Genomic DNA, 26149 nt, shown 5'->3' on the forward strand with positions numbered 1-26149 from the left:
AAACAGCCTGACATTAACTGAGTCATTGTGAAGAGACAGAAGAAGATCGACTCTGACAGACATGTGTTTGTGTGACGTGCATAAAAGATTTATTTTTTGTTTCCGAGGCAAGGAACTGTCGAAGATTTCCTGTTCGGAGGACTTCTACATCACGGTTGGTCTAGAATTAATTGGAACAAGGGTTAGAGGGGTCAGTGCTGAAGAAATCACCTCTGCTCCTTCTGTCTGGCTTGAGAAACAACTGAAAGAGTTTCAAAGTGAAGGTGATTGGCAGCCCTGCACTTCCCCTCTCTGTGGAGGGCTATCAGATGGAACAGGAGCTATTCTGTTCTCTATAAGAGCACAAAAAGCCTTTTGGATGAGTTCATAGAGGCAACATGGTCAGGTTTTTTTGTTGTTGAACTAGGTCCCACTGCGAGCTTTTCTTTGAGAAACACACTTTAAAGTCTCAAGGAAGGTTATATACACAGCTACACTTTTTAACACAGACCAGGTATTTGGGTCACGCTACTTTTGATTGAATGGAAAATCATTATCAAGTAAGGTCATGTAAACACCATAAACTTTTGTTCAATCAGGAAAAAGTCATTGATGGGTTTAAAGGGATGATTCTGAGTAATTTCAACCCAGGGTCCTTTACACCATGACCTCGAGCCAAACTTTCCAATGCCTTGTTTTATGAGTACAGGACCTACACTCACCTAAAGGAATATTAGGAACACCATACTAATACTGTGTTTGACTCCCTTTCGCCTTCAGAACTTCCTTAATTCTGCGTGGCATTGATTGAACAAGGTGATGAAAGCATTCTTAAGAAATGTTGGCCAATATTGATAGCATAGCAGCTTGCAGTTGATGGAGATTTGTGGGATGCACATCCAGGGCACGAAGCTCCCGTTCCACCACATCCCAAAGATACTCTATTGGGTTGAGATCTGGTGACTGTGGCGGCCATTTTAGTACAGTGAACTCATTGTCATGTTCAAGAAACTAATTTGAAATGATTCAAGCTTTGTGACATGGTGCATTATCCTGCTGGAAGTAGATATCAGAGGATAGGTAGATGGTGGCCATAAAGGGATGGACATGGTCAGAAACAATGCTCAGGTAGGCCGTGGCATTTAAACGATGCCCAATTGGCACTAAGGGGCCTAAAGTGTGTCAAGAAAACATCCCCCCCACCATTACACCATCACCACCAGCCTGCACAGTGGTAACAAGGCATGATGGATCCATGTGCTCATTCTGTTTACGGCAAATTCTGACTCTACCATCTGAATGTCTCAACAGAAATTGAGACTCATCAGACCAGGCAACATTTTTCTAGTCTTCAACTGTCCAATTTTGGTGAGCTCTTGCCAATTGTAGCCTTTTTTTCCTATTTGTAGTGGAGATGAGTGGTACCCGGTGGGGTCTTCTGCTGTTGTAGCCCATCCGCCTCAAGGTTGTGCGTGTTGTGGCTTCACAAATGCTTTGCTGCATACCCCGGTTTAACGAGTGGTTATTTCAGTCAAAGTTGCTCTTCTATCAGCTTGAATCAGTCGGCCCATTCTCCTTTGACCTCTAGCATCAACAAGGCATTTTTGCCCACAGGACTGCCGCATACTGGATGTTTTTCCCTTTTCACACCATTCTTTGTAAACCCTAGAAATGGTTGTGCGTGAAAATCCCAGTAACTGAGCAGATTGTGAAATACTCAGACCGGCCCGTCTGGCACTAACAACCATGCCACGCTCAAAATTGCTTAAATCACCTTCCTTTCCCATTCTGACATTCATTTTGGAGTTAAGGAGATTGTCTTGACCAGGACCACACCCCTAAATGCATTGAAGCATCTGCCATGTGATTGGATGATTAGATAATTGCATTAATGAGAAATTAAACAGGTTGCTCCTAACAATCTTTTAGGTGAGTCTATTTGTGCTACTGTAGAAGTTTGGTACCATGCCGGGCATTATTAATGGGGTAATTTACGAGATACAACCTTGGATCCATTAGCGCCTGCACTAAGCCATTCGGCTGATATCTCTAAATAAGCTCTAACTTTAATAATGTTCGACCAAGGGGAAAAAAGGTATTTGGCGGGGTACTTGGTATGGGGCGGGTATTTGGCTCGAGGTCATGGTGCAAAGGACCCTAGGTTTAAATTACTCCGAACCATCCCTTTAAGAAAAATCTGGCATCCAGACCTGTCCTTTTATTTATTGAGCCTCATTTATGAAACATGAGCAGAATGGATTTGTGAAAATTTATTGTAAAATTAGATTTAATGAAAATGCAATTGTCTATGCAAAGAAATTTGTTCAGCACGTTTCATGAATAAGGCTCAATGTGTGCATATCTAATGGTTTTGGCATCAAGACAAACATTTTCTTGCATTGTTGCTTCACGGATTTGGATGTAAACCGTTAAAATGCATTATTTTATATAAATTATTAAGTATTTATAAATTAAACTTTAAATTAAATACATGCAAAATTATATTTTATAAATATGAAATAAGTAAATTCTTCATATTTGATTTAGAAATAATATTCATAATAAAAATTTGAATAATAATATTATTGAATAAATAATAATTTATTAATTAAAAAATATTTTATAAATTATTTGTTAAAGTAAAAATTAAAAACACAATACATTTTATTTTGTATACATTTTATAAAATATAATAACATTTTATTTCATATTTAATTTATAATTTTTATACATTAAAAACCTATTAACAAACTAAATAGAAATTGAAATAATATGTATAAATTAAATAGAAATGCATGCAAAATGATGTTACGAATATGAATAAAAAAATCATTTAATTTATAAATAATATCTAGTATTTTTCATGAATTCAAAAAACAAAACTATAATATTACTTATAAAATTAAACATGCGCTAAAATATTTATGAATTAAATAAAAAATACATACAATACAGGGTTTAAATAATATAAAATAAAAACTATAATTTGTTTTTTATAAAAAATGTATAAATTCTGTCATCATTTACTCAACATCATGTTGTTCCAAACCTGTATGAATTTCTTTCTTCTGTTAAACACATAAGAAGATAGTTTGAAGAATGTTGGTAACCACACAGTTAATAGTAGCCATTGACTTCTATTGTAGAAAAAAAAAATTCTACAACATTATTTAAAATACAATCTTATGTGTTCAACAAAAGAAACAAACTCATAGAGGTTTGGAACAACATGCGGGTGAGAACATTTTTCATTTTTAGGTGAACTATGCCTTTAAATGTCTTTAGAAGTTCGACATTTGCTGGTTGTAAACAGAAATACAATGAGATGAGGGTTATCTGGCACTCTCATAGAAACGTCTTGTTAGAACTAAGCGCCCGTCTCTCGGTTTCTGAGTGGCGTTGAGAGGAAGGCAGTTCCATGGCTATAAACCCTCAGCCTGCTCTCAGAGAGTAAGGGCCACTCGACCGCTCGTCGCTCCCCCTCCATTATCAGCATCAAATGATGGCCACCCTACATCACAAACGGCCTCAGAAAATGGAGAAAATACCTTCAGTGAGACCTCTGCTGTGACAGCTTGTGTCTTCATTGAGATCCTATTGATTTACCTATTGATTGTCTTGTAGGGGGGATACTGGGGGTTCAAGGCGCGATGGCTATTGATTCCCAAGAGTTGCAGCACCACACGGTTTGTCCACGTGAACCGTGTCATTGCTAAGGTGCTTTTAATGCACCTAACCTCAGAAAGAGATACTGGGCTTTAAAAAGCAAATACACCTATAGACCTTATGTAGCCCTGCCCCTTTTCAGCGCTGCGATCATTGTTTGTATTTCCACAGCAAGATAAGATCTTACAGATTTATGAATGAACGGCTCGTTTTGAAATTTGTTATGACATCCACTTCAAACATTACAATGCCCATGATAACTCTCGTTAACCTTACTCTTTACAATAAGTAAATCCAATTCACTAATTCTTCGACAGAGATGGGATAGAAATATACAGAGCTACCGCAAAAAATGGAAGTTTTAAATTTGCACATATTCTAAAGACTGCATGCTTGTTTCTCTAGTGCAAAAGGTCTATAGGAACAACAAATGGCCACAGTGATCTCTCTAATGTCTAAGTCTTTCTCCTAGAAGAACAATCTCAACTAGGGATGCACGATATATCGGCCACAATATCGGTATCGGCAGATATATGTTCATTTGTAATATTTTCGTATTCGGCCCGATAAGAGCATCTGTCATATTAAAGTCCAATAAATAGTGAATTATTTTCTACAGCTGAGACGCCTCAAATGTGCACCATGATGGTTTTGAATTGCTTGATAAATTATTAAAAACACTTAAAAAAAGAAAGATACAGTTAAGTGCAATGCAAGTCTGTCATATAGATTACATAAAATCCTAATGAGAACATTATAATTGTGTGCTTGGGACGTGGATTTTAATGGTGAGACTTTTGTTTTTGTAATCAGGCACTCAAAAATTATATAAAACTTGGATTCAAATTTATCGGCCAATATATTGGTTATCAGCTTTCAAATTTAAAGAATTATCGGTTATCGACATTGACCAAAATGTTCATATCGGTGCATTCCTAATCTCAACAATGTCTCAAACTGTGCTCAGATTTGCCATAATAAGTAATAATAAAAAAATATATATTATTTCGTAATATACTATACAGTAGAGGGAATGATGCATTAACTGAAAGGAAATGTGCTTCATAATATCATAAAGACTAGGATATATTAATTACATTAATGGTTGGTCCTTGTGTAAATACTCTTTATGCAAAATAACTTGTTCTTTACACTTCAAGCATGGCTGAGACATCTTTTGACAGTTTTCGTGAGATTTATAAAATGTACTGTATTTAGTGATCAAGCTTCCAGGCTTGTGAACACAACTACACAAACACACATAATGACTCTTATCAAGATCCGTGTGTGCTTTCGTTTGACCAACACACAGAACATCAAAATGATGCACCCATTGAACCCGGCTGCCCACATATAAGCCTGTCAGCAGAGAGCCATAGCTATATTGAAAAGAAACTGACAGACGCGGTGTGCGAGAACCCTTAAAGTATGATTACACAATTACCCTTGTTCTCTTTTCCTCTATCACCTTTGGTTTCTCTCCTGAACCCGGTTGGAGTGAACAAATCTCTACTTGTGGATGTGTTCTTTACACGCCTGTCTCTGAAAAGCTATATTTTCTTTCCGTTTATTTGGGTTTGTAAACAGCATATTTTCAAAAGTCTTACTCAGAGACTTGTGGGAGTTGCGTTAGCTGTTAAAGGGATAGTTCACCCAAAAATGAAAATTGTCTAAATTTACTCACCCTTGATTTGTTCCAAACTTGTGAGTTTTTCTTCTGTTGAACACAAAAGAAGATATTTTAAAGAATGTTGGTAACCCCATTGTTGATGGACCCCATTGACTTCCATTGTACATTTTTCCTACTATGGAAGTCAATGGCTATCCTCAACTGTCTGGTTACAAACATTCTTCGAAATATCTTCTTTTGTGTTCAGCAGAAGAAAGAAACTCATACTCAACTCAAGTCGTGTCGTAAACTTCTTGTGGTTCTATTATAGACCTCCCTGTGTCCGACCACAGGACAAATAACTGTGTGCGAGAGCTTTTATTATCTTCATCTGCTTTTATGGCCACACAGATCAGGCGGTGAGCAGACGGCAGAAAATGAGATTGCGGATCCTCTTCTCTGGCTGGTTTGATTTGGTCTACTGAATGTCCACAGGTAGACATTAAGACTTATGGGGCAGAAAGAAAACTTTCCAAATTTACGTAGTAAAACAAGAAGGCGGTTAATGGCTATGCTGTGTACAGGTATACTTAGTTTGAGGGAGAAAGGTGATTTGAACTTACATTCAAAGACAAAATCTTGTCGATTATCCTCAGAATGGTGTAGTTATGGCACCTACCTAAATCTAACATGCTAAAAAGTTGAGATGCAAAACCACCAAACCATTCACATTTACATAAACTACTGAATTTCCTATATATATTAATATTGTGTTACAAAATTAGTAGTAATTGTAATCAAATTATGCAGCTGATCATTTAATTTGCAATTAAATCATGAATAAATAGTACAATAGAAAATGCTAAAAAAATAAATAAAAAAAAATGATTTGCACATGTTGATTAAGACGTTAGGCCACTGTTCATATCAATTACCAAGAAATCCACCCACTAAACAAAACATTAAAATGAAAAATAATTAAATAACTTATTAGATGTTAAATAAATAATACTAAATACATCTATAGCATTAAATCAATTTCAAAAGGTTCTTAAAACACCAAAGTCTTTGTGATCAAAGTGCACTCAAAAGTTCATAAAATGCCTTTTAAAAACTCAACAAGTCAATAAATCAACTAATTCTATTTACAAATACGAGACAATATTTTAAAAGAGTTGGCTTCTCCAGCTCAAACATAAGCACTTCACAGGGGAATCAGCCACCAGCAGACATAACAAAATGAATCAAACTCACTCAGTGGAGATGCTATTGTACTGTATAATCCACACTGGAAATAATTGTGCTAGTTTGTTTGGTGTACCAAACTCTCTGTTTGTTCTCACAGACTGCCACTTGATTGCTTGGTTCATTTGATTGGCTGGCTGTCTTAGGGTCAGTACCCCCTGTCTGTCAAAGCCCTGTCTTAAAGAGGCAGTGCATGATTATGCCAACATGTTTCATGTAGAGCACTTTCCCCAAACACACCACCACCACCACACACACACACACACACACACACACACACACACACACACACACACACACACACACACACACACACATTTGTGTTATAAAATAAATAATTCATATTATACAGGAAAATAATTTGTATTTAACAAACAACTGCAAAACATTTTAGTGGATATCCACTTATCTTAAGTGCTTCATGTATATCATACAGTACAAATATATAACAGTAATCAAAATGTGTACAGTGCAAATATACGAATACAACTGATCATAGAAAAAACGAAACAAATTTGATTAACCTGTTTTGAAATAATTGGATTATATATATAGTACATGGTTTCATAACCAAAATGTGCAGCAAGTAGACAGAAGTTACACTTTCAATTTACAATTTCAATAACAATATTGGCTCAGTTAATCATTGAGGTTTCCTCATTTGAACACCATGCACATTTGGCTTTTGTTGGCTCATCAGCTCTTACAAACTTCATGCATTAAAATTCTCACTTTATACAAGATTATTGTATCATTGGCGAACACGTTGATTCCATGATAAGGCGTTATTGAGAGCTACAGGACACCAACTTGTTGTAGGGTACAGAAGACAGTGGACTGTCCTGAACCTGAAAAACAGATTACAACAGAACAACATTAGCTAAAAAACACTTTAAATGCATCATTGACAATGTCTATGACACATTTTTAAATGTCATCATACAATAATAAATTATAAAATCAAAGGATTAGTTGAAGTTTGTGAAATCTTTGCAGGAATCAAACTTTACTGGGTCTCAAAAACAACTATCTGTTATCTCTTGAGGAAAACATAAAACCTTTTAGCTTGTGAAGAGTTTGGCGATACATACAGACAAATATATTAAGATTAAGATTAATATGTACGAGGAAGTGCTTTTAAACTGCCCGTAAGACATGTCTGCTCACGAAGTTTTTAAGAATGGATTTATAGCGATAACAGAAAATGCCTTGTTTAATGAAAAAAAGATGTGTGGGAAGATACCAAACTCACTGTGGTAAGCATATTTTACAGATAAACATACAAATATTAGCATGAAATTACATTTCAGGAACTTAAGTAGAATATGCTTTTACATCAGTTAAAGTGGCTATATCTAAATTTAACATTACTTTGTCTGGTAATTTGTGTTGAATGAACAAAGGAAAGTGGAGTTAGTGCCAGTATTCCTTATATTTTAGTCATAAATAGGAAATCTATATCCCCAGGGTCTGCTTGTAGGTGTATGTGTGAAGGTGTGTGCATGACTAACCTGGACGGATCTTCGTCTTTGGTAAAAACTCCTTTTAGTTCAACACTATTCATTTTATTCTCAAACCATCCATAGCTTAGAGTCACCTTCAGTGTTAGAGGAAGAGAAACAAACAGGAAGAACAAAAAATATGTTGTTAGAATTGCATGACTAGTAAGATTTCATTTCAGCCCACAAATCTGTTATCTGTTTTGGCAGAAAAAATAATATTAGCATTCAGTTATTTGAGGTAAAATATTATCATTCAATTATTTGATATAAAATGAACATCCAGAGGTGAAATATTAGCATTCAGTTGTTGAATTAGCATCCAGATCTTTGAGGTAAAACATCAGCATTCAGTTCTTTGAGGTAAAATTAGCATCCAGAGGTAAAATAATTAGCATCCAGTTGTAAGATTAGCATTCAGTTCTTTGAGGTAAAATATTAGAATCCAGTTCTTTGAACTAAAATATCAGCATTCAGTTATTTGAGGTAAAATATTAGCATTTAGTTATTTGATATAAAATTAGCATCCAGAGCTTTGAGGACAAATTAGCAATCAGATCTTTGAGGTACAATAGGCTATTAGCATCCAGTTGTAATTAGCATCCAGATCTTTGAGGTAAAATTTTAGCATCCAGTTCTTTGATATAAAATTTTAGCATCAAGTTTGTTGATGTAAAATTAGCATCCAGTTCTTTGAACTAAAATATTAGAATCCAGTTCTTTGAACTAAAATATTAGAATCCAGTTCTTTGAACTAAAATATTAGAATCCAGTTCTTTGAACTAAAATTTTAGCATTCAGTTCTTTGAGGTAAAATATATATATATTCCGTTTTTTTAACAAACATATTAATTCACAGTTCCTTTAGTATTTTGAATCAAACTATAAAACACGAAATGTTGGCATTTTTTAAAGAAAATATGACTGCTTTATGCCTGTGCTAAAGTTGTTATATTCTAATTTGTTATGAATGCTTGCATAAGTGATTGTTAGTTATTTGGTTGGTTGTAGTAGATCGTTTCTAGTGCATTGAAGGGTGGTTGCTAGGTGGTATTCTAAGTGGTTGCTAGGGTATCCTAGGTGGATTCTAGGTGTTATCTTACTAGCTTATTAATAAGTTTATTAAGTCAAAAGATAATTAGAAAATCGTACGCTTCCGATCATTTCTTCTCAACTGAAATGAATGAACCATCATTCATTTCTGTAACAATATTGTTATTAATAACAAAACTTTAATACCTCAATATAAGCAATAGTAATAGCCACACTAAAAAATCAGGTGAAAATTACAGTCATCTCACTTGTTTGGGGATATCACTGGGGGAAATTAGAAGTAGGTTTTCCAGATGAGAGTGAAACATGTTGCTATGGACCATTGAGATGCCTAGTCGCCTCTCAACTATGAAGCCCACCGTACAGTCATCAGGTAACATGATTATTGCGGAGGTCTGCTCGAACCTGGGACCACTGCAAAGAAAGACAAACATATTATATATGCATAATATATACACTATGCAATTCATAAGAGTAGGGTAAGATTTTTAAAATTATTTCTTATAGGAAGGTACAGGCACTAAAATGTGCATGAAATGGTTTCATAATCAAAGCCAAACACACATGTGCTGAATCAGGGCCTCACCTTGCCCAGGGTGCCATCTTCTCTGCCAGCTTCCTGCTCAGACAGAAACCAGCCCCTCCTGTGGCAAACCAGAAACGGACATCCCTCTTAAATGAAACAGAGGAAAAAGTCAACCAGTCAGTTTCAACATCAGCCTCATGCAGTTGGTTACAAATATATAATTTATATGAAGAATTAATGCTACAGTTCATTACACTGTAAGAATCAAGCCATAAAACATTGATGTGCAGGGTGATTTATGGTCGTTCTGAAGCTCTAGTGAGGCAAACGGTCAGTGTGCAATAGTTTAGAGCAGTACATGTGGAGACTCGTGTGTAAATGCCTCACCTAAAGCAGGCATTTAAGCAACAAGAGATGGAAGAGATGAACAAGAGTTATTAAAGCAACTTCCAAAAGAATCTCAGTTTTCTTAAAAAAATCTTGTGCAAGTGTGCAGAAATGTTCATCATTTCTCTCTCTCTCTCTCTCTCTCTCTCTCTCTCTCTCTCTCTCTCTCTCTCTATATATATATATATATATATATATATATATATAATATTAATAGATTAGCCTATATTGAGTGAAATTGATTCATTGAGTGAACTCAATATTCATTGATTTGCTCATAAAGATGATCACTTGTTTAGATTCTGAATGATTTTGTTTTTTTTTATGAATCTGTTTAATGAATGATTCATTGAGTAAATCACTCATAAACACAATGGCTTCATCCAAAATGACATACTTCCCTACTATAAAGTAGACGAAAAACAGTATGTGACAAGAAGATGTCTGAATTCACAGTACTCATGAGAGAGTAGGCAAAAAGTACCCGGGTGACCTACTACTTCTGGTGAGATTCTGAAGTGTGCATACTATGGACACTTTACTATCCCATGAGGCCACTGGAGAGGATTTATGAATGACAGTGAAGCGACACAACTGATGCTGGTAGGTCACATGATAATGACAACATGGCATGTTGGATAATGACATACTAATTCCAGATTACATTCATACTACACACATTCATACTATATAGAACATACTTTTTTTAGCGGTCATGAAGTAATTACTTAGGCTATTCAAAATAAGTACCTAATCAAGAGAGTATGCCAATTTGGACGCAGACAATTCCTCATTTTGTTACTGAATGAATTACCGATTTTGAATGAATTGCTTGAGTGAATGATTCAATGACTCACTCATGAAGACAACTGTTTAAACAATACCTGAATTAGTCTGTGCTTTAAAATGAATCGCTTGAGTAAATGATTCATTGACTCACTCATACTTACAGTTATTTGCCGCCACCTACTGGTTTTGAATATGTAAAATACAGAAAGAGTCAAATTCCCACCAATAATAGGCCAACACAAACTGAGCTCAAACAGACACGTAGATTGATACGAACATCTGAAAGTGCTGCTCAGCTTATACGAAAAAAAGCTATTGATAAAATGCATTTATTTTAATTTCCATTTTTATTTTCCACTTCTTTTCATTCAAGTTTTTTTTATTTCAAAATCCTATGTGCTACTGTATACCGCCAAGCAGCAATCTAAAATCTTTACATTAATTCAGATGGTTCACCAATTATGTGACCAAATCCCTTATAAAGCAATAAAAATTGCAATGTATCAGCTCTTCAAACCATGAATTTTTCTTTCTCTGTAAGCTCTCAATGCATATCTGCTCTACATTTCTTGGCTTTCCAGATAATCTTAGCCGGTTTGTTTTCACATGGGGTTCTGTAGAGCATCATAAGTGACAGGGGCATAAATCTGCCTGTATCCGTCTACTCATCCCCCCATCCGTTTATCTCTCCATTCAATCCTCCGTGTGGCCGTTACCCTCAAGGTTATAAAGTCCTTTTCTGTCTTCTCATCTTTTCGACCGTATTCCTCCCCTGTAGGGAGTTGTGGCCTGTCCAGCCAGACGTATAAAAGTGGACATAAACAACACAGGGGACACACAGAGAGGCAGATGGGACTGCCCAGGTTTTTGACCAGAACGAAAGAGCAGTTTAGATTCAATGGAGCTTTGACTGTCCAACTGGGTGTTATATAGAGAAAGAAGTTGAGGAACAAAGCAAAGGAAAAAGGCGAAATGGATTTGTAGACAGTAATCCCACTATTAAAAAGAATGTATAAAATACATGTGTTGTTATAACTAATGTGTAGTTATGGTGAGTATAATTTTTTTGTTTGTTTTTTGTCTTTCATCCCATTGAGTGCAGATAGAGTCCGGCTGGGGTGGCAGAAATTAAAAGACAGGTCTCATTTTTATTACCCAGGTGCCTATGTGGCCCAAGAAGAGATCAGTAGAGCATAGGGGGGGGAACTGAATGGCTTGTCTGTTCATGTAGGCCTCTCACACACACACACACACAATGGGTTTTCATGATTTATGAGGACAATTCCATAGACATAATGATTTTATATACTCTACAAACTGTATATTCTATTCTCTATCCCTATCCCTAAAACCTTTCTGCATTTTTACATTTTCATAAAACATTTCATTTAGTGTGATTTATTAGCTAGTTTCCTCATGGGGATTAAAATAGGTCCCTACAAGGTCAAGGAGTTTGGAAATTGTCATTTTTGTGGGGACATTTTGTCCCCATAACGTAGGGTTTACCGGGAGCACACACATTAACACACACACACACACACACACACGTCAAGTTACATGTATTTATATAGCGCTTTTTTACAATAAAGATTGTTTCAAAGCAGCTTTACAGTGATAACAGGAACATAATGCAACAAAGTATTTTCCAAAAGAAAATAGCGTCACAGTTCAGCTTAAGTAAGTTCAGTGATGTTTCATTTTTGTTGTAAAAAAGTTATTAATTTAGTTAATTTATACAACCCCAAATCAGAAAAAGTTGGGACATTTTGTAAAATGCAATAAAATAAAGAATCTGTGATGTGTTCATTCTATTTAACCTTTTATTAACTGACAAAAGTACAAAGAAACGTTTTCCAATGTTTTCACTGACCAACATAATTGTATTTTTTAAATATGAACACATTTTGATTTTGATGGCTGCAACACACCCCAAAAAAGTTGGGACAGAGACCAAATAAAAGTGAAAAGATTATCCAAATTAGATTATCCAACTCTTTTGAAACAGTCCACAATGAGCAGGTGAATTGGTAATAGTTGAGGGTATCGTGTTTGGGTATAAAAGTGCTTCTCAGTCTTTTTAAGCAAAGGTGGGTCATGGCTCATCATTTTGTGCCAAATATCATGAGAGAATTGTCAAACAATTAAAAAATCCCATTTCTCAATGCAAGATTGCAAAGCATGTATGCCTTTCATCATCTTCCATACATAATATTGTCACAAGATTCAGGGAATCCAGAGAAATCTCAGTCTGTGTTGGGTAAGGCAGTAGACCTCTGTTGAATATGCGTGACCTTTGAGCCCTCAGATGGCATTGCACAAGATACCATCATGCTACTCTGTTAAATACAGACACATGTGCTCAGGAGTAATTTGGAAAACCGTTTTCACTGAACACAGTCTGACTCTGCATCAAGAAATGCCTCTTGAATCTCTGTTACGCAAGGAGAAAGCTTTACATCAGTTCTATGTGGAGATGCCGGCGAGTTCTCTGGGCCTGAGCTCATCTCAGATGGTCTAGAAGAAAGTGGAAATGTGTGCTGTGGTCAGATGAGTCCATGTTTCAGCTTGTTTTTGGGAGAAAATGGACATCGAGTTCTCGGTCCCAAAGACGAAAGGGACCAACCAGACTTTCACCAGCGACAGGTGCAAAAGCAAACAAGTGTGCTGGTATTGAGGTGCATCATTGCAAACGGTATGGGTAACATGCATTATTGTGAAGGTACCATTGACATGGAGGCATATATTTGGATTGTACAGAGACATAAACTGCCATCAAGATGACATCTTTCCTAGGAAGCAAGACAATGCCAGGCCTCATTCTGCACGTGCTACAACTGAGTGGTTTCTAGACACTCTGCACCATAGAAGGGATGTGCCTGCCTGTTTACTGCAGTCCAGATATGTCTCTTATGGAAAATGTATGACCCATCATGAAAAGGAGAATCAGGCAACTATGACCACAGACTGTGAGCGGCTGTCTTGTATCAGACAAGATTGGGTAAATATTCCACTAGCAAAACTCCAACAATTAGTATCCTCAACTCCCAAATGATTAAAAAGTGTAATTAAAAGGAAAGTTGAAGTGACACAGTGGTAAACATGTCTATGTCCCAACTTTTTTGGGGTGTGTTGCAGTCATCAAAATCAAAATTTGTTCATATTTACAAAATACAATTATGTTGGTCAGTGAAAACATTGGAAAACTTTTCTTTGTACTTTTGTCAGTTAATAAAAGTTAAATAGAATGAACAAATCACAGATTCTTGATTTTATTGCATTTTACAAAATGTCCCAACTTTTGCTGATTTGGGGTTGTATATATAGCCACTCTGGAGAAAATCAATGCAGGCAGATCAATATTATTGTTGAAAATTAAATTAAATGTTAAAACAGAGAGAGAGAGAGAGAGAGAGAGAGAGAGAGAGAGAGAGAGAGAGAGAGAGAGAGAGAGAGAGAGAGAGAGAGAGACAGAGAAGCAGGTCCAAAGACAGCAAGACTACAAACACACACACACACACACACACAACGCTCAAAATGATTGGCGTAACACATTGTACATGATTGGATCAACTCCCCTGACAGTATTGACTTGTCCCCTGAAAGTAATTTTTCCAGCTATACAGTAAAAGAGCCGACAGAATTGTCCATATAAATACGCAATAAAGCTGATTGATTGATCCCTGAAGGGAAATCATTTACATTTTGGTAAAGGCTGATCAATGAAAAAGAAAAATTATTATTATCGATAATTGTTCAGAACAGTGAATTCAGTTAAAAAAAAAACACAGAATGGGACACTGACCATCTTATTCCCTTCCAGCAGCTCCTGTGCTCTCATTGGTCGATCCAGGCTTGGCTTGCCCACATAGATATCGCTTTCTCCTGGGAAGGCCTTCAGGAGAGAAAGAAGGGCTGCAGGGTTCAGGAAATTATCATCATCAACATGGCAAAACCACCTACGGCAAAATCACAAGTGCTTTAGAAGTTGTACCAAAATCAAACTTGTACTGTACAAGTTATCTTAGCACGTTGTTACACTCTCCTATGTGTGTGTGTGTGTGTGTGTGTGGGTGGATGGATGGATGGATGGATGGATGGATGGATGGATGGATGGATGGATGGATGGATGGATAGATAGATAGATAGATAGATAGATAGATAGATAGATAGATAGATAGATAGATAGATAGATAGATAGATAGATAGATAGATAGATAGATAGATAGATAGATAGATAGATAGATACGGTCTAAATAAAGTTATGGATAAAAATTTCCCCCTCAGAACGTCAGAAGTATTTTTTTAAGGTTCAGGAACTTTCGGGGGTGGGACTTGGGTGCTGAACATGCTGAGTGGTTGAGTTAATGCAGCATTTTGATTGGTTGACTCCATGCAGCATTTCATTTCAACCACCATTTTTAAAAGTCTGTCGCAGTGCTTGCAGATAGAGTTTTTTGCTATTCAAAACAAAAATGGAGTTTAAAAAATACGACTGATGGACTGACAACGACGTTCAGGCTTTATTAAACTTATATGCAGAGGACGAAATCCAGCGGGAACTGGAAAGTTGCACGCAGTCCTACGTCAACGGACTAATTTGCCTAATCTTCACGGTACTTTAGACAGCAATGGAACACAAACAGCAACAGGTCTGGCAGGGAAAAGTTCCTGGGACAAATTGTTTCGGGAAATTTCAGTGGAAATGCGGCTATAGATACAATGATACGAATCGTAACATAAGGTCATATTACGTTATTGTCCAACTCACTTTTTGTCAGATGCCATGAAGTGGTCATACTCGGCAGCCATCTTGCAGGATAAAGCTTGATGACTGTGCTCCGGCGAGCAGTCAGTGACGACAACATTAAATCCTGTGAGCACAGAAACATACAACGAGTGAAGAGCAATGATTCAGAAGTTCAGACCAATCCTGCAGAAGAAAGATGATCTACCTTCAGAGGAAATGTCTTCATCTGGACTGTCTGTGAAGATGTACGTCTGTAAAAGTAAAGAATAAACACAAATTCATGAGGAAAACCATATTAATTCTGAAATGGTGCAGTGAGAGCCTGGTGGTCTTTTGAGGACACGTAACATTCGAAATACCATCATGCACCACTGCGAGATAACAGCTGGTGCACCAGGAGGCCTCAGAGCATCTGTGCTCCTCGTTTTGTCTACAGAGAATTTTGGTTTGTAATGACACTGTTGCAAAGCATTTGGGTTTTTGTAAAAGAGAAAGTCTTAAAACTACAGCTGAGATAATTGGGTTGGCACAAAAACTATTGAGAAACATTATCAAAAATAAATAGCTAAATAATTCAGAAATATGAGGTACGTTTGATCCGTTTTAATAGTTTGATGAACATTAAATAAACAGTCAGAATAAACCTTTTTTTTCAATGAAAAATTTTAAGGAATGTAACAAAATGTAGCATTAAAATAAATATTACATTTTTATTATTTTTAATGAACTATTATTTATTCTTAATTTTATTTATTTAACTATTATTTATATATTTGATTAAATTTTTTTTTATATTATATATTTCATATTACAGTTTTCATTACAATAGCTTTTATATAGATTTTTGGGTACATTTTTTTTTTGGACATCATCTTCACTTACACAACAACAAATAATTCCAATTATGAATAATGTTAATAAAAATTTAATTTTTATATTATCCAAAACAGAATTAAATAATTAATATTATAAATATTCAATACATGACTTTTAATATGTGGGATATACACTACCATTTATAGGTTTGAGTTCAGTAAGATTTTTTTTTTTTTTTGAAAGAAGTCTCCTATGCTCACCAAGGCAGCATTTATTTGATCAAAAAATGCTGTTTAATATTTTGTGGAAACTGTAATATTTTTTTCCAGGATTCGTTGATGAATATTATTTTATTTTATTTGAAATGTATTTTTTGTGACATTATATATATATATATATATATATATATATATATATATATATATATATATATATATATATATATATATATATATATATATATATATAATAAATGACAACTCTTTGACAGATTGCTTTTGTTCATTTTCTGTAATGCCGCAATTAATCCATTTGACATCGATAATATATAACATTAGTATTGAACTTCTCCAGTGTCATTTGTAACCACAGAGCTGAAATGATTAAAAAAAGTCTCTCAACCAACTGGGAGGAGCAGATTTGGGAGCAATTTCCTGCTAGACCAAGGCACATCCTATCTGTGGCCATATATACATCTACACTTCCGTTTTGACTCTCTCACACACACACACACACACACACACACACACACACACACACACACACACACACACACACACACACACACACACACACACACAATCTTTATTGCATCCCATGATGATGCAGTGCAGGTGTCACTCTGGAAGTTTAGCTTCATTACGACGTCTAGGCGCTCCAGACGGCTCAGATCGTAAGTCTACATGCCTCTCCCTCCGTGGTCCTTGAGTACAGGCAGAATAATCGAACACGCAGATCAATGCCGCAGCCATCAAAGCCAATGGGCCAGAGCGAGTGGAAACGGCCCACTCACACCCAGAGCTCCTTCATAAATCATAAGGGTGGACCTTTAGCTCTCATTTCATCTAAAGTGAGACGGCTGGTGACAGCAGCTCATAAAGCACCGTCTGGAGATACACAAAGAGTGAAACAGCAGCACAACTGCCCATTAGTGGCACAATGAAGTGAAACCGGTGGAGGAGGCGCGTACATTTTGTCTTCCCAACTTGAGAGGGAAAGAAGGCACAGATGGAGCCCAGCTCCCCCTCTTTGGATGTAATGGGTGGAGCTAAAAGGTCCAAGCACACCATAACTCTATCCCTCCACCCATTAGATCCACAGAGGTGAAGCAGGACTAGATCAAGCTCAACCCATGACGTCTTGGATGTCATTTGGCTGTTTAGTGAGCTCTACCTGCAAATTTAGGAAAGAAAGGCCTCATAATGTGATGGACAATAAAAACTAATGCAATAGGAAGCTGGTTGCATCCAAAAAGTTTTTGCCTGTAATGTGAAAGCCCCTTATACACTGAACTGAAACGAACAGAAGAAAAAAAACATATTAGTCTGTAAAAGTGCTCAATAACAAAAGCTATTTTGGAAAAAAAAAAAAACTTTGCTTGGATGTGGCGGATGTTTGGCGTCTTTCTTTTTTTTATTTCCTGGCATTTGTTAAAAGTGGCAGAGTTGTTGTTTCACACTTCGTTCCTGTTTCCTCAGCTTAAGACTTCCTCTTTCAGATAGACTTCCGTTTTGTCATTGTTTCAAAATGTAGTCTGCGGCTGTCGCTTCCTCTTATTGGCACGGAGGCAAAGGGCACACAAACATACGCACACACTCTTATGAAAACTGAGAGGCACAAACAACATCCTGTGTTTAAAAACTCACTGATGGAACCCGAAAACTAAATTGAACAAAGCCCAAATCGTTAGCATCAAACATTGGGACATAACTCAATCACCTGGAAAAAGCCCAGCTAAAAGGGAATGTTCTCAGAACTTTAGCTGACGTTATGGCAAGGTTCTCTCGAAGTAATGAACAAACGTTCTTCCAGGAACATCAGTAACATTCATTCTGGTCTTAAATAATGTTCTCAAAAATATTATTTATATATCGTTCATGGAACGTTTTTTTACCTGAAACGTTTGGTTGGATGTTGGCATAACATTTTTTAAATGTTTCTACTTATTTCAGAGAACATTCAAAAGTAACGTTTAAATGATAAAATGGAATGTTCCCGTAACGTTCACATATAAAACATTTAAAAGAATGTTCAGAAAACATTCAGAAATAACGTTTTTAACTTAATGTCAACTTTCTTATGTTACGTTCAAATGTTACGATTTTTCATTAAATTTATATTTAAAAGTTTACACGACAACAATGCACTGAAAAAGGAAACGTTTTTCATTGCGATTTTCACATGCTGACACGCGTTTCCATTAAAGATTTGAGCAAACTTTTGTGATTTTTTTCTAAATGTCGATATATAAATGTTTTTTTTTTCCATTAACCGATGTTCTGCAACTAAAACTTATTTTTTCATCTCGTGGTAAGTCATTCCAAAAATCATGGCGACGGATGTTAGTAGGTTTACGTATGTCCCAGCCACTGCACTGGCCATTATTATTAATCGAAGGAGACGTATTTGTGTGTTATACTTGAGAGCGGCACATAGCCTATAAGGTGTTTCTGGGTGTTTCACACACATATCTGCATCGAGGTCTTGATTATGGCATTTCTTAGAGGTGTGGAATCCAGTATTCCTGTAATTCTTTTGTCATTTATGAATTTAATAAAGAACTCTGTCTCGTCACACCACGTCATCAGGTGACCTGTAAATGCGCAAAAACGGTTTCAATTGCCGTTTTGCAAAATATTTCTTTTTCAAATGAATCTCATGCGTGCGTAAAACATTTTTGCGATAAATGGGAGTTTTTGCTAAATTGACATTTTTCCATTGGGTGCATTTTCAATTTGCATTTTCAATTTGTGCAATTTGAAGGGTAATGGAAATGCGGCCACTGTTTGCAAGACAATAACTGTACTCGAACTGCGTCGACTTCGACACTTTGGGGCCCTTAGCATAATGCATCTGAAGTATTAATGAAACTAATCCAATCCTGATTGGTGCTGCGTCATGACGTAAAATGTGACGGCATTCACGGAAGCTACAAAGGGACGCCGACACACAACAGAGTCAGCTTTTTGCTCTTCGTCAAGCGCTCTGTGTCAAACTGTCTGTCCTATTTGGTGTTGTTTGTCCCATAAGAATTGTCCCAAATAAAGGTCTGCATTGCAATACAAATCTAGTAGCTCGGATCTTGTGTTTGCCAAGGCAACGCGTAGATTACGGGTCTACTCTGCAATAAAGATTCTGTGACTGGGATCTCGGATTTCCCAAGGCAGCGCGTAGATTAAAGGTCTGCATTGCAATACAGAATCTATAGTGCCCAATATTCACCCTCGACCTGACCTGTGGAAACTTTGGGCCTGGCCCCCGAGGGGGCTCAGTACCTAGAGGCTGGCCTTATCGGCTGGAGTGGTTGAAACCATACTCAGTTCCAGAGCTCCTTCCACGAGGAGATTGTACGGCCTAAAGTGGAATGTGTTTCCATTTGGTGTAGAGAGCGTGAGGTGGACCCAGTTAACTGCCCGGCTGGCTTCAGTGCTGGAGCTCCTCCAAGATTGCTTCTCAGCTGGTCTTACCCCGTCCACACTCAAGGTGTATGTGGCTGCTATTGCGGCTTTCCACGCTCCTCTGGGTGATGGGCCTCTGGGGAGACTGGTCGTACATTTCCTCTGTGGGGCTCGGTGGATGAGACCTGCAGCTCATACCAGAGTTCCCACATGGGACCTGGCAGTGGTTCTCAAAGGGCTGGTCGAGGCCCCCTTCGAACCTCTGGGGTAGGCTGAGGCCAAGAACCTCTCCCTCAAGTTAGCTTTTATATTAGCCATTACTTCTCTGAGGAGAGTAGGAGACCTTCAGATGCTCTCTATATCTCATGGGTGCCTGAAGTTTGCTCCAGGCAACATTAAGGCTATCTTGCATCCCAGGCTGGGCTATGTGCCTAAAGTGCCATCTAATTTGGCAAGACCTACGGTTCTGCAGGCTTTCATCCTCCACCTCACGTGATGGTGGATGAAGAAAGACTTAATTTGCTCTGCCCTATCAGAGCTATCAAGATATATGTCCAGAAGTCTTCTTCATGGCGGAAGTCAGACCAGTTGCTGGTGTGCTTCGGGTCGCCCAAAAAGGGGCTTTTTTTTTTTGATGGGCCAAAGAGACCATCAGTAACTGGGTCATTCTGGCTACCGGGAACACTTCCCATAAATCCTGATGTACTTTGTACATCATAAGAAGGATGGCTTCTACGCTAATATTAGTCTCTCTGTTTATCCCGAGGTTTACCGCAGTCCGCCGGATCCAGGCCATATCCAGATCTGATGAAGGACCATCACATGGAGACGACGACAGCGCATCCCTGAAGTGCCAGCCTCATCAACACTCTGAAGGCCTCATGGACACCTCAACAAACTCATCTCCATACCGGCGTGATGACTCCGACCCCTAACCAGATTAACTGGATAAATATTGTGAAAGTTCTGATCCAATCTGACTTCTGACCTATTATGCCGTCTAAATCATAATCATACACTGTTCGTTTGTTGGCCAAAGGAGGATTGGCCCCCCGACTGAGCCTAGGTTCTCCCAAGGTTTTTTTTCTCCATTCTGTCACCTGATGGAGTTTTGGTTCCTTGCCACTGTCGCCTTTTTTCCGCCTTCATTCGCCATTGGCTTTTGGTTTGCTTAGTTGGGGACATTTAACATTTAATTTTGAATTTAACAATACTATTACAACTTTACTTTCCCGTTATCTCTGTAAAGCTGCTTTGAAACAATTTGTATTGTAAAAGCGCTATATAAATAAAGGTGACTTGACTTGACCTCTATGGCCTATCAGGTGCGCAGCTTGCCTTCACCTTTGGCCGTGAGGGCTCATTCAACCAGAGGCATGGCATCCTCTAGAGCCCTCCTTTCAGGGGCCCCGATCCAAGAAGTGTGTGATACAGCAGGATGGGCCACCCCTCATACTTTTATCAGATTCTATAGCCTGGACATTCCTTCTATGCCAGGCACTCAAGTGCTCTCGTCGTAAGTGTGCCTGTGCGCAGCGTAGTCGACGCAGTTCGAGTTCCCTCGAAAGGGAACGTCTCGGTTTTTCGACTGTAACCCTTGTTCCCTGAAAAGGAAACGAGACACTGCGTCCCTCTGCAACACCTTCCCCTGCCTGGGAGCGACTTGCTTCATTGTAGAAGCTAACTCACTTTGTAGCTTCCGTGTATGCCGTCACATTTTACGTCATGACACAGCACCAATCAGGATTGGATTAGTTTAATTCATACTTCAGATGTGTTATGCTAAGGGCGTTACCCAAAGTGTCGTAGTCGACGCAGTGTCTCGTTCCCTTCTCAGGGAACAAGGGTTATAGTCGTAACAATAACTCAACAATATAGTCGTTTCAATAACTTTCACTTTGAATCCCGTTTTCAAAAGTTTGGCCTTCAGGCCCCCAAAACACAGTTGTCGTGTAAATGAACGCCTGAAACGTATAAAAAGTTATCCATTTTCATCCATTTTCTCATATTCAAAACAGGAGCAATAAAGCAGAAGCAGGGAATTTTTTTTTAATTGTTGCGTTTGAGGGCGAAAAAAACTCAACCTCAAACGCCTCCATTTTCAGACTTATAGACTGTCAAACTACTAAATGTATGAGAGTCATTTCTTCTAAACACAAACGAATTAGTATGCCATACAAGAGGAATTTCAGCCCCTATCATTTCGCTCACTTTCTCTTTGATCGTACAAGTATTTGGATCAGCAGCGCCGCAATTTCGCACGTGTCATCTTATATTTAGAGTGACGGCTGCTCCTTTGAAAGTGTTACATCCTGTGTTGCATGTTGGGAATTCGTTTTGACAAGCCACTTAGAGATAATGCTCGGCAAGTCCAATCACTAACATCTTCCCAAAGTAGAGCTCTAACAAAGTAGAGTTGTAAGCGCCTGCCAAACCACGAGTTTGAATGTGTGAATGCATGTGTTAGTACGTCACCCCGACTTTGTTCTGCTTCTTAATGTCATGTTACAGCAGGCCACAGTCAAATCTACTAATTTACGGTTTAAATGGATGGCCATTAAAGGGGACATTTAAGACATTTTTGATGTCAGTATAAAATAAATGTGTGTCAAATTTTGCTTTTGGCCAAGTACCAATAATGACCAATAATTATGTCTGACTTTCACAGAAATAATATAAAGGAACAGGGCTTCACTCATAAACATTTAGTCTCATGCAACATGAATTTAAGTGTCACGCAAGTCCAAATAACAGCAAAGCTGGGTGAAAAATCATATTATATGACAGCCAGTATATCAAACCAGTATATCCCAAAGCATTAATTTGAACTTAACATGAGCATGATTTTAATAGTATAACTTAAAAATATATATATGATGAAGTTGTTGACAAATAATGGGAAAATCTCACAAAAATCATATTTGAAAACATATTTGGGTAATATTTCAATAAGTAAAAAAATATATATATATATTTATATATATTCTTTTTTTCATTATTTTTTGCTTAAATAATCTGAAGCCATTTTTCGGACCATTACTTTATTTTTCTTGTGACATTATTAATCACATATTATTAATATTAATAATCATTTTTAATTGTATTATTATAAAATAATACTTATTATTTGAAATAAAGTAAATCATATATGTATTTGAATATTAAAGTTGTATTATTAATCAAATAATATTTTTATATTATTATTGTTGTTGTTGTTATTATTATTATTATTATTATGTGATTAATAATGCCACAATAAAAATATTCATTTTTATTATTATTATTATAATAAAATAGGTTAATACTATATTAAATAGAATAATAATAAGGAAATTCTATATTTAATTTAATAAGAAAGTTGTAATATTAGTCACATAATTTCAATTAATAATTTTATTATTATTGCTGTTGCTGCTGATTTTATGATTGTGTGATTAATAATACAACAATACAAATTATTATTATTATTATTAGTAGTAGTAGTAGTATTATAAAAAAAAGTTAATGGTTAAAATGTTAATACTATATTTAATAGAATATAAAAGTTGTATTGTTAATGTATATTAGTATTCTGGTTTTAGTAATAGTATTGATATTTTAAAATATTATTTAATATATTACTGGCCTATATACAATTTATTTTAAAAAATTGTCACTGTGCAAAACATTTTAATAAAATTTCCTTTATGCAAAACATAGTTTTGTACTTTTTTCTTTGGATTTTGTGGTGAAATGCGACCGTGACGTCGCAGGAATTTGTATGAGATTCACAGAGCTGCTGTGTTGTAACCGCAGACTTGGTATGGTCGTTTAGATCTGTCAAATCTGAGATGGTTTCAGTATCTACAAGCCTTACACCAGAATCCATCAGTAAACCTCTAAAAAATATCTTAAACAGGCTTTAAATCCCTGCCACACCAAATGCTTTGTATTATAAGACTATCAGTGGAAGGCACTGAACTTGGCTTCATTCAAATGGACTTTCAGTCATTGTCTTCATTAGTTTCTCTTTCAAAGGTCACAGCTGTGAGTTCTGCTTCTTGTGACAAAAAAGAGGACCTAAAAGTCCATCTCTACCCTTGATGACAAGGCTACTGCTGAATTGGAGAACACAGAAAGGAAGTGCTCAGTCTATAAACGAGCACAGGGCGGACGAAACAGGAAATGGCTCAGATCACTCTTGATCTAGATGCACCAATGTGTGGGCCAATCTTTGCGGCATGGTGCCAACGTTAATAAAATCGGCTCATTCGTGCTTGTGAAAAATGACTTCAATCACTCTGTTTGGCAATCAAATGTGGAAAAAAATGTGGGTTGGAAATATTTCTTAGGTGCCACTTGTGAGACACTGGTGCTATTTTGTCACCACACAAGTGAGGTTTTGCACCTGTGCTTTCACCGGGACGTTTGCACACAACCTCTATCTGATGCCACAGGATGTGCACATGTCTGCCAGACGTCCTGTGACATCAACAGCAGCAGTTTTTGTATGAGTTTGTATCATAAAACCTGATTTAGACTAATAAAATGATCAATGAACTATCATAAACATTGACTGGTTGATCAGAATTGAGTTTCTTACATTAAATCCCCTTCATTTTTTGAGTATATAATAGATCCTAGTCAAGGAGCACTCACATGGTCTTTAGTCCTGGAGATCCAGGTCTCCAGAAGAAGAGCAAGGCGGGTCTTGTGGAACCGGCCGGTGGTTTTCACTGCAATGAAGATGTCAGTGAGTTTTAAAGATTGTTGTGGCTTCATCTCCCTCCATTTCTGTCGTTTCTGTTTCTGATTTTCAAGAACAACATCTCTGTGTTGGTTTATAGCCACGGTCCGAGATGCTGTTCTTTCGCGTGCAAAGGGCGCAGTGTGGTTTTGGTCACTCCGGGTGCGCAGCTGCAAATCCAGCAAAACCAGGATGAACAAAGTCAGAGCGAAGACAGGCAGTGCATGTAACACCCTCCTCAAGATCATCTTATAAATCCTTAATCCACTTTTGGTCACATATTAAAGTAGTTCAAGTATAAGCGGCGGCATTTGGGCGCATTCACAGTGCATGGCGCACAAAAAAAGGTCTGATTAGTAATGAAATGAAACAAACAGAGAGTCCATGTGTGGGTTGGAAAATGTATTTTAAATCCATTGTTATTCTGTAAAAGTTTTCATCTGGTAATTCCACGCGGATCCTAGTTGATGCCCCATGCGCTCTGGTAAAGCGGAGGATGGATGAGCTGTCACTCATTTACTTTCGGGCTTCGCAAACTTTTTAAGCCACGCCCACTTTCCGCAGTGACGCTAAGATGGTGACTGATAAGATAAAGTGTATTGCTGCAAGTGCGAATAAACCAAATTTCCTGTTGAAAACTTATTTTTGAATTCAAACTTATTTTTGAATTCAAACTTGTTCTCTTCTGTGCGGCAGGAGATTTTAAAAAACTATAATGTTTCTAGTATGTGCATTATAGAACATAATCTTTAAAATAAATAACTTTAAATCTATTCAATGGAGAAAGAAACAAAGTACCAAGAACCGAGTTGGAAACAAAGAATTAACTTATTTTCAAATTACTTTTTATGTCTTTGTTACTGTTATTAACCTTTATTTAACCAGGCAAGTCTCAAAAACAAGTTCTTATTTTCAACAACAGCCTGTTTTATTATATAAAGATATTTAGACAGTATTTATAATAGGTTTTAAACTCTGATAAACTCTCTTTTGATATTTATTGTGAAAAAAATGTATATTGATTTTAAAAAATTATGACTGTAATATATATATATATATATATATATATATATATATATATTAGGGTGGCATGATATATATTGGTATTGGCCATAGGTATATTGGCCATAGGTATTTGCCAATATATGTTTCTTCTTAATGTTATCGGTTTCGGCCCGATAAGAACATTTTGAAATTTTTTCCTTCCGCTGAGACATTTCAGATGCACACTGTTTGCCATGATGGTTTTTAATTGCTTGAAATATGATTGACTGTAATTTCTCAAAAATTAAAATACAGTTAAGTGCAACATGTGCAGTGCAAGTCGTTCATATAGACTGCATAAAATTATAATGAGAATACTAAAAGAATAAAGAATTATTGGTATCGGCCAACATTTTCATATTGGTGTGTCCCTAATATATATAAGACATACTTATTAAGACAATTAAGGACTGCAAAGTTTGTAGTGTAATTCAAAGCCAAAATTA

The 26149-nt window shown here is 36.8% G+C and overlaps 1 protein-coding gene across 1 annotated transcript; it reads right to left on the reverse strand.

The window, feature by feature from the left end:
- Window positions 1–6846: 6846 nt before the first annotated feature.
- On the reverse strand, window positions 6847–25206 carry mfng (MFNG O-fucosylpeptide 3-beta-N-acetylglucosaminyltransferase). Its single transcript, XM_077226233.1, has 8 exons — window positions 24572–25206; window positions 15706–15751; window positions 15522–15624; window positions 14556–14709; window positions 9638–9723; window positions 9300–9465; window positions 8011–8096; window positions 6847–7347 (listed from the first exon to the last, which is right to left on the reverse strand). Exons 1-8 carry the CDS (start codon window positions 24905–24907, stop codon window positions 7251–7253), a joined length of 1074 nt encoding a protein of 357 aa, XP_077082348.1. The 5' UTR covers window positions 24908–25206; the 3' UTR covers window positions 6847–7250.
- Between the last annotated feature and the right edge of the window lie 943 nt (window positions 25207–26149).

Source organism: Siphateles boraxobius, unplaced genomic scaffold, assembly GCF_051911475.1.
Source record: "Siphateles boraxobius isolate OS27281-9 unplaced genomic scaffold, OSU_SipBor_1 13, whole genome shotgun sequence".
Lineage (NCBI taxonomy): Eukaryota > Metazoa > Chordata > Actinopteri > Cypriniformes > Leuciscidae > Siphateles > Siphateles boraxobius.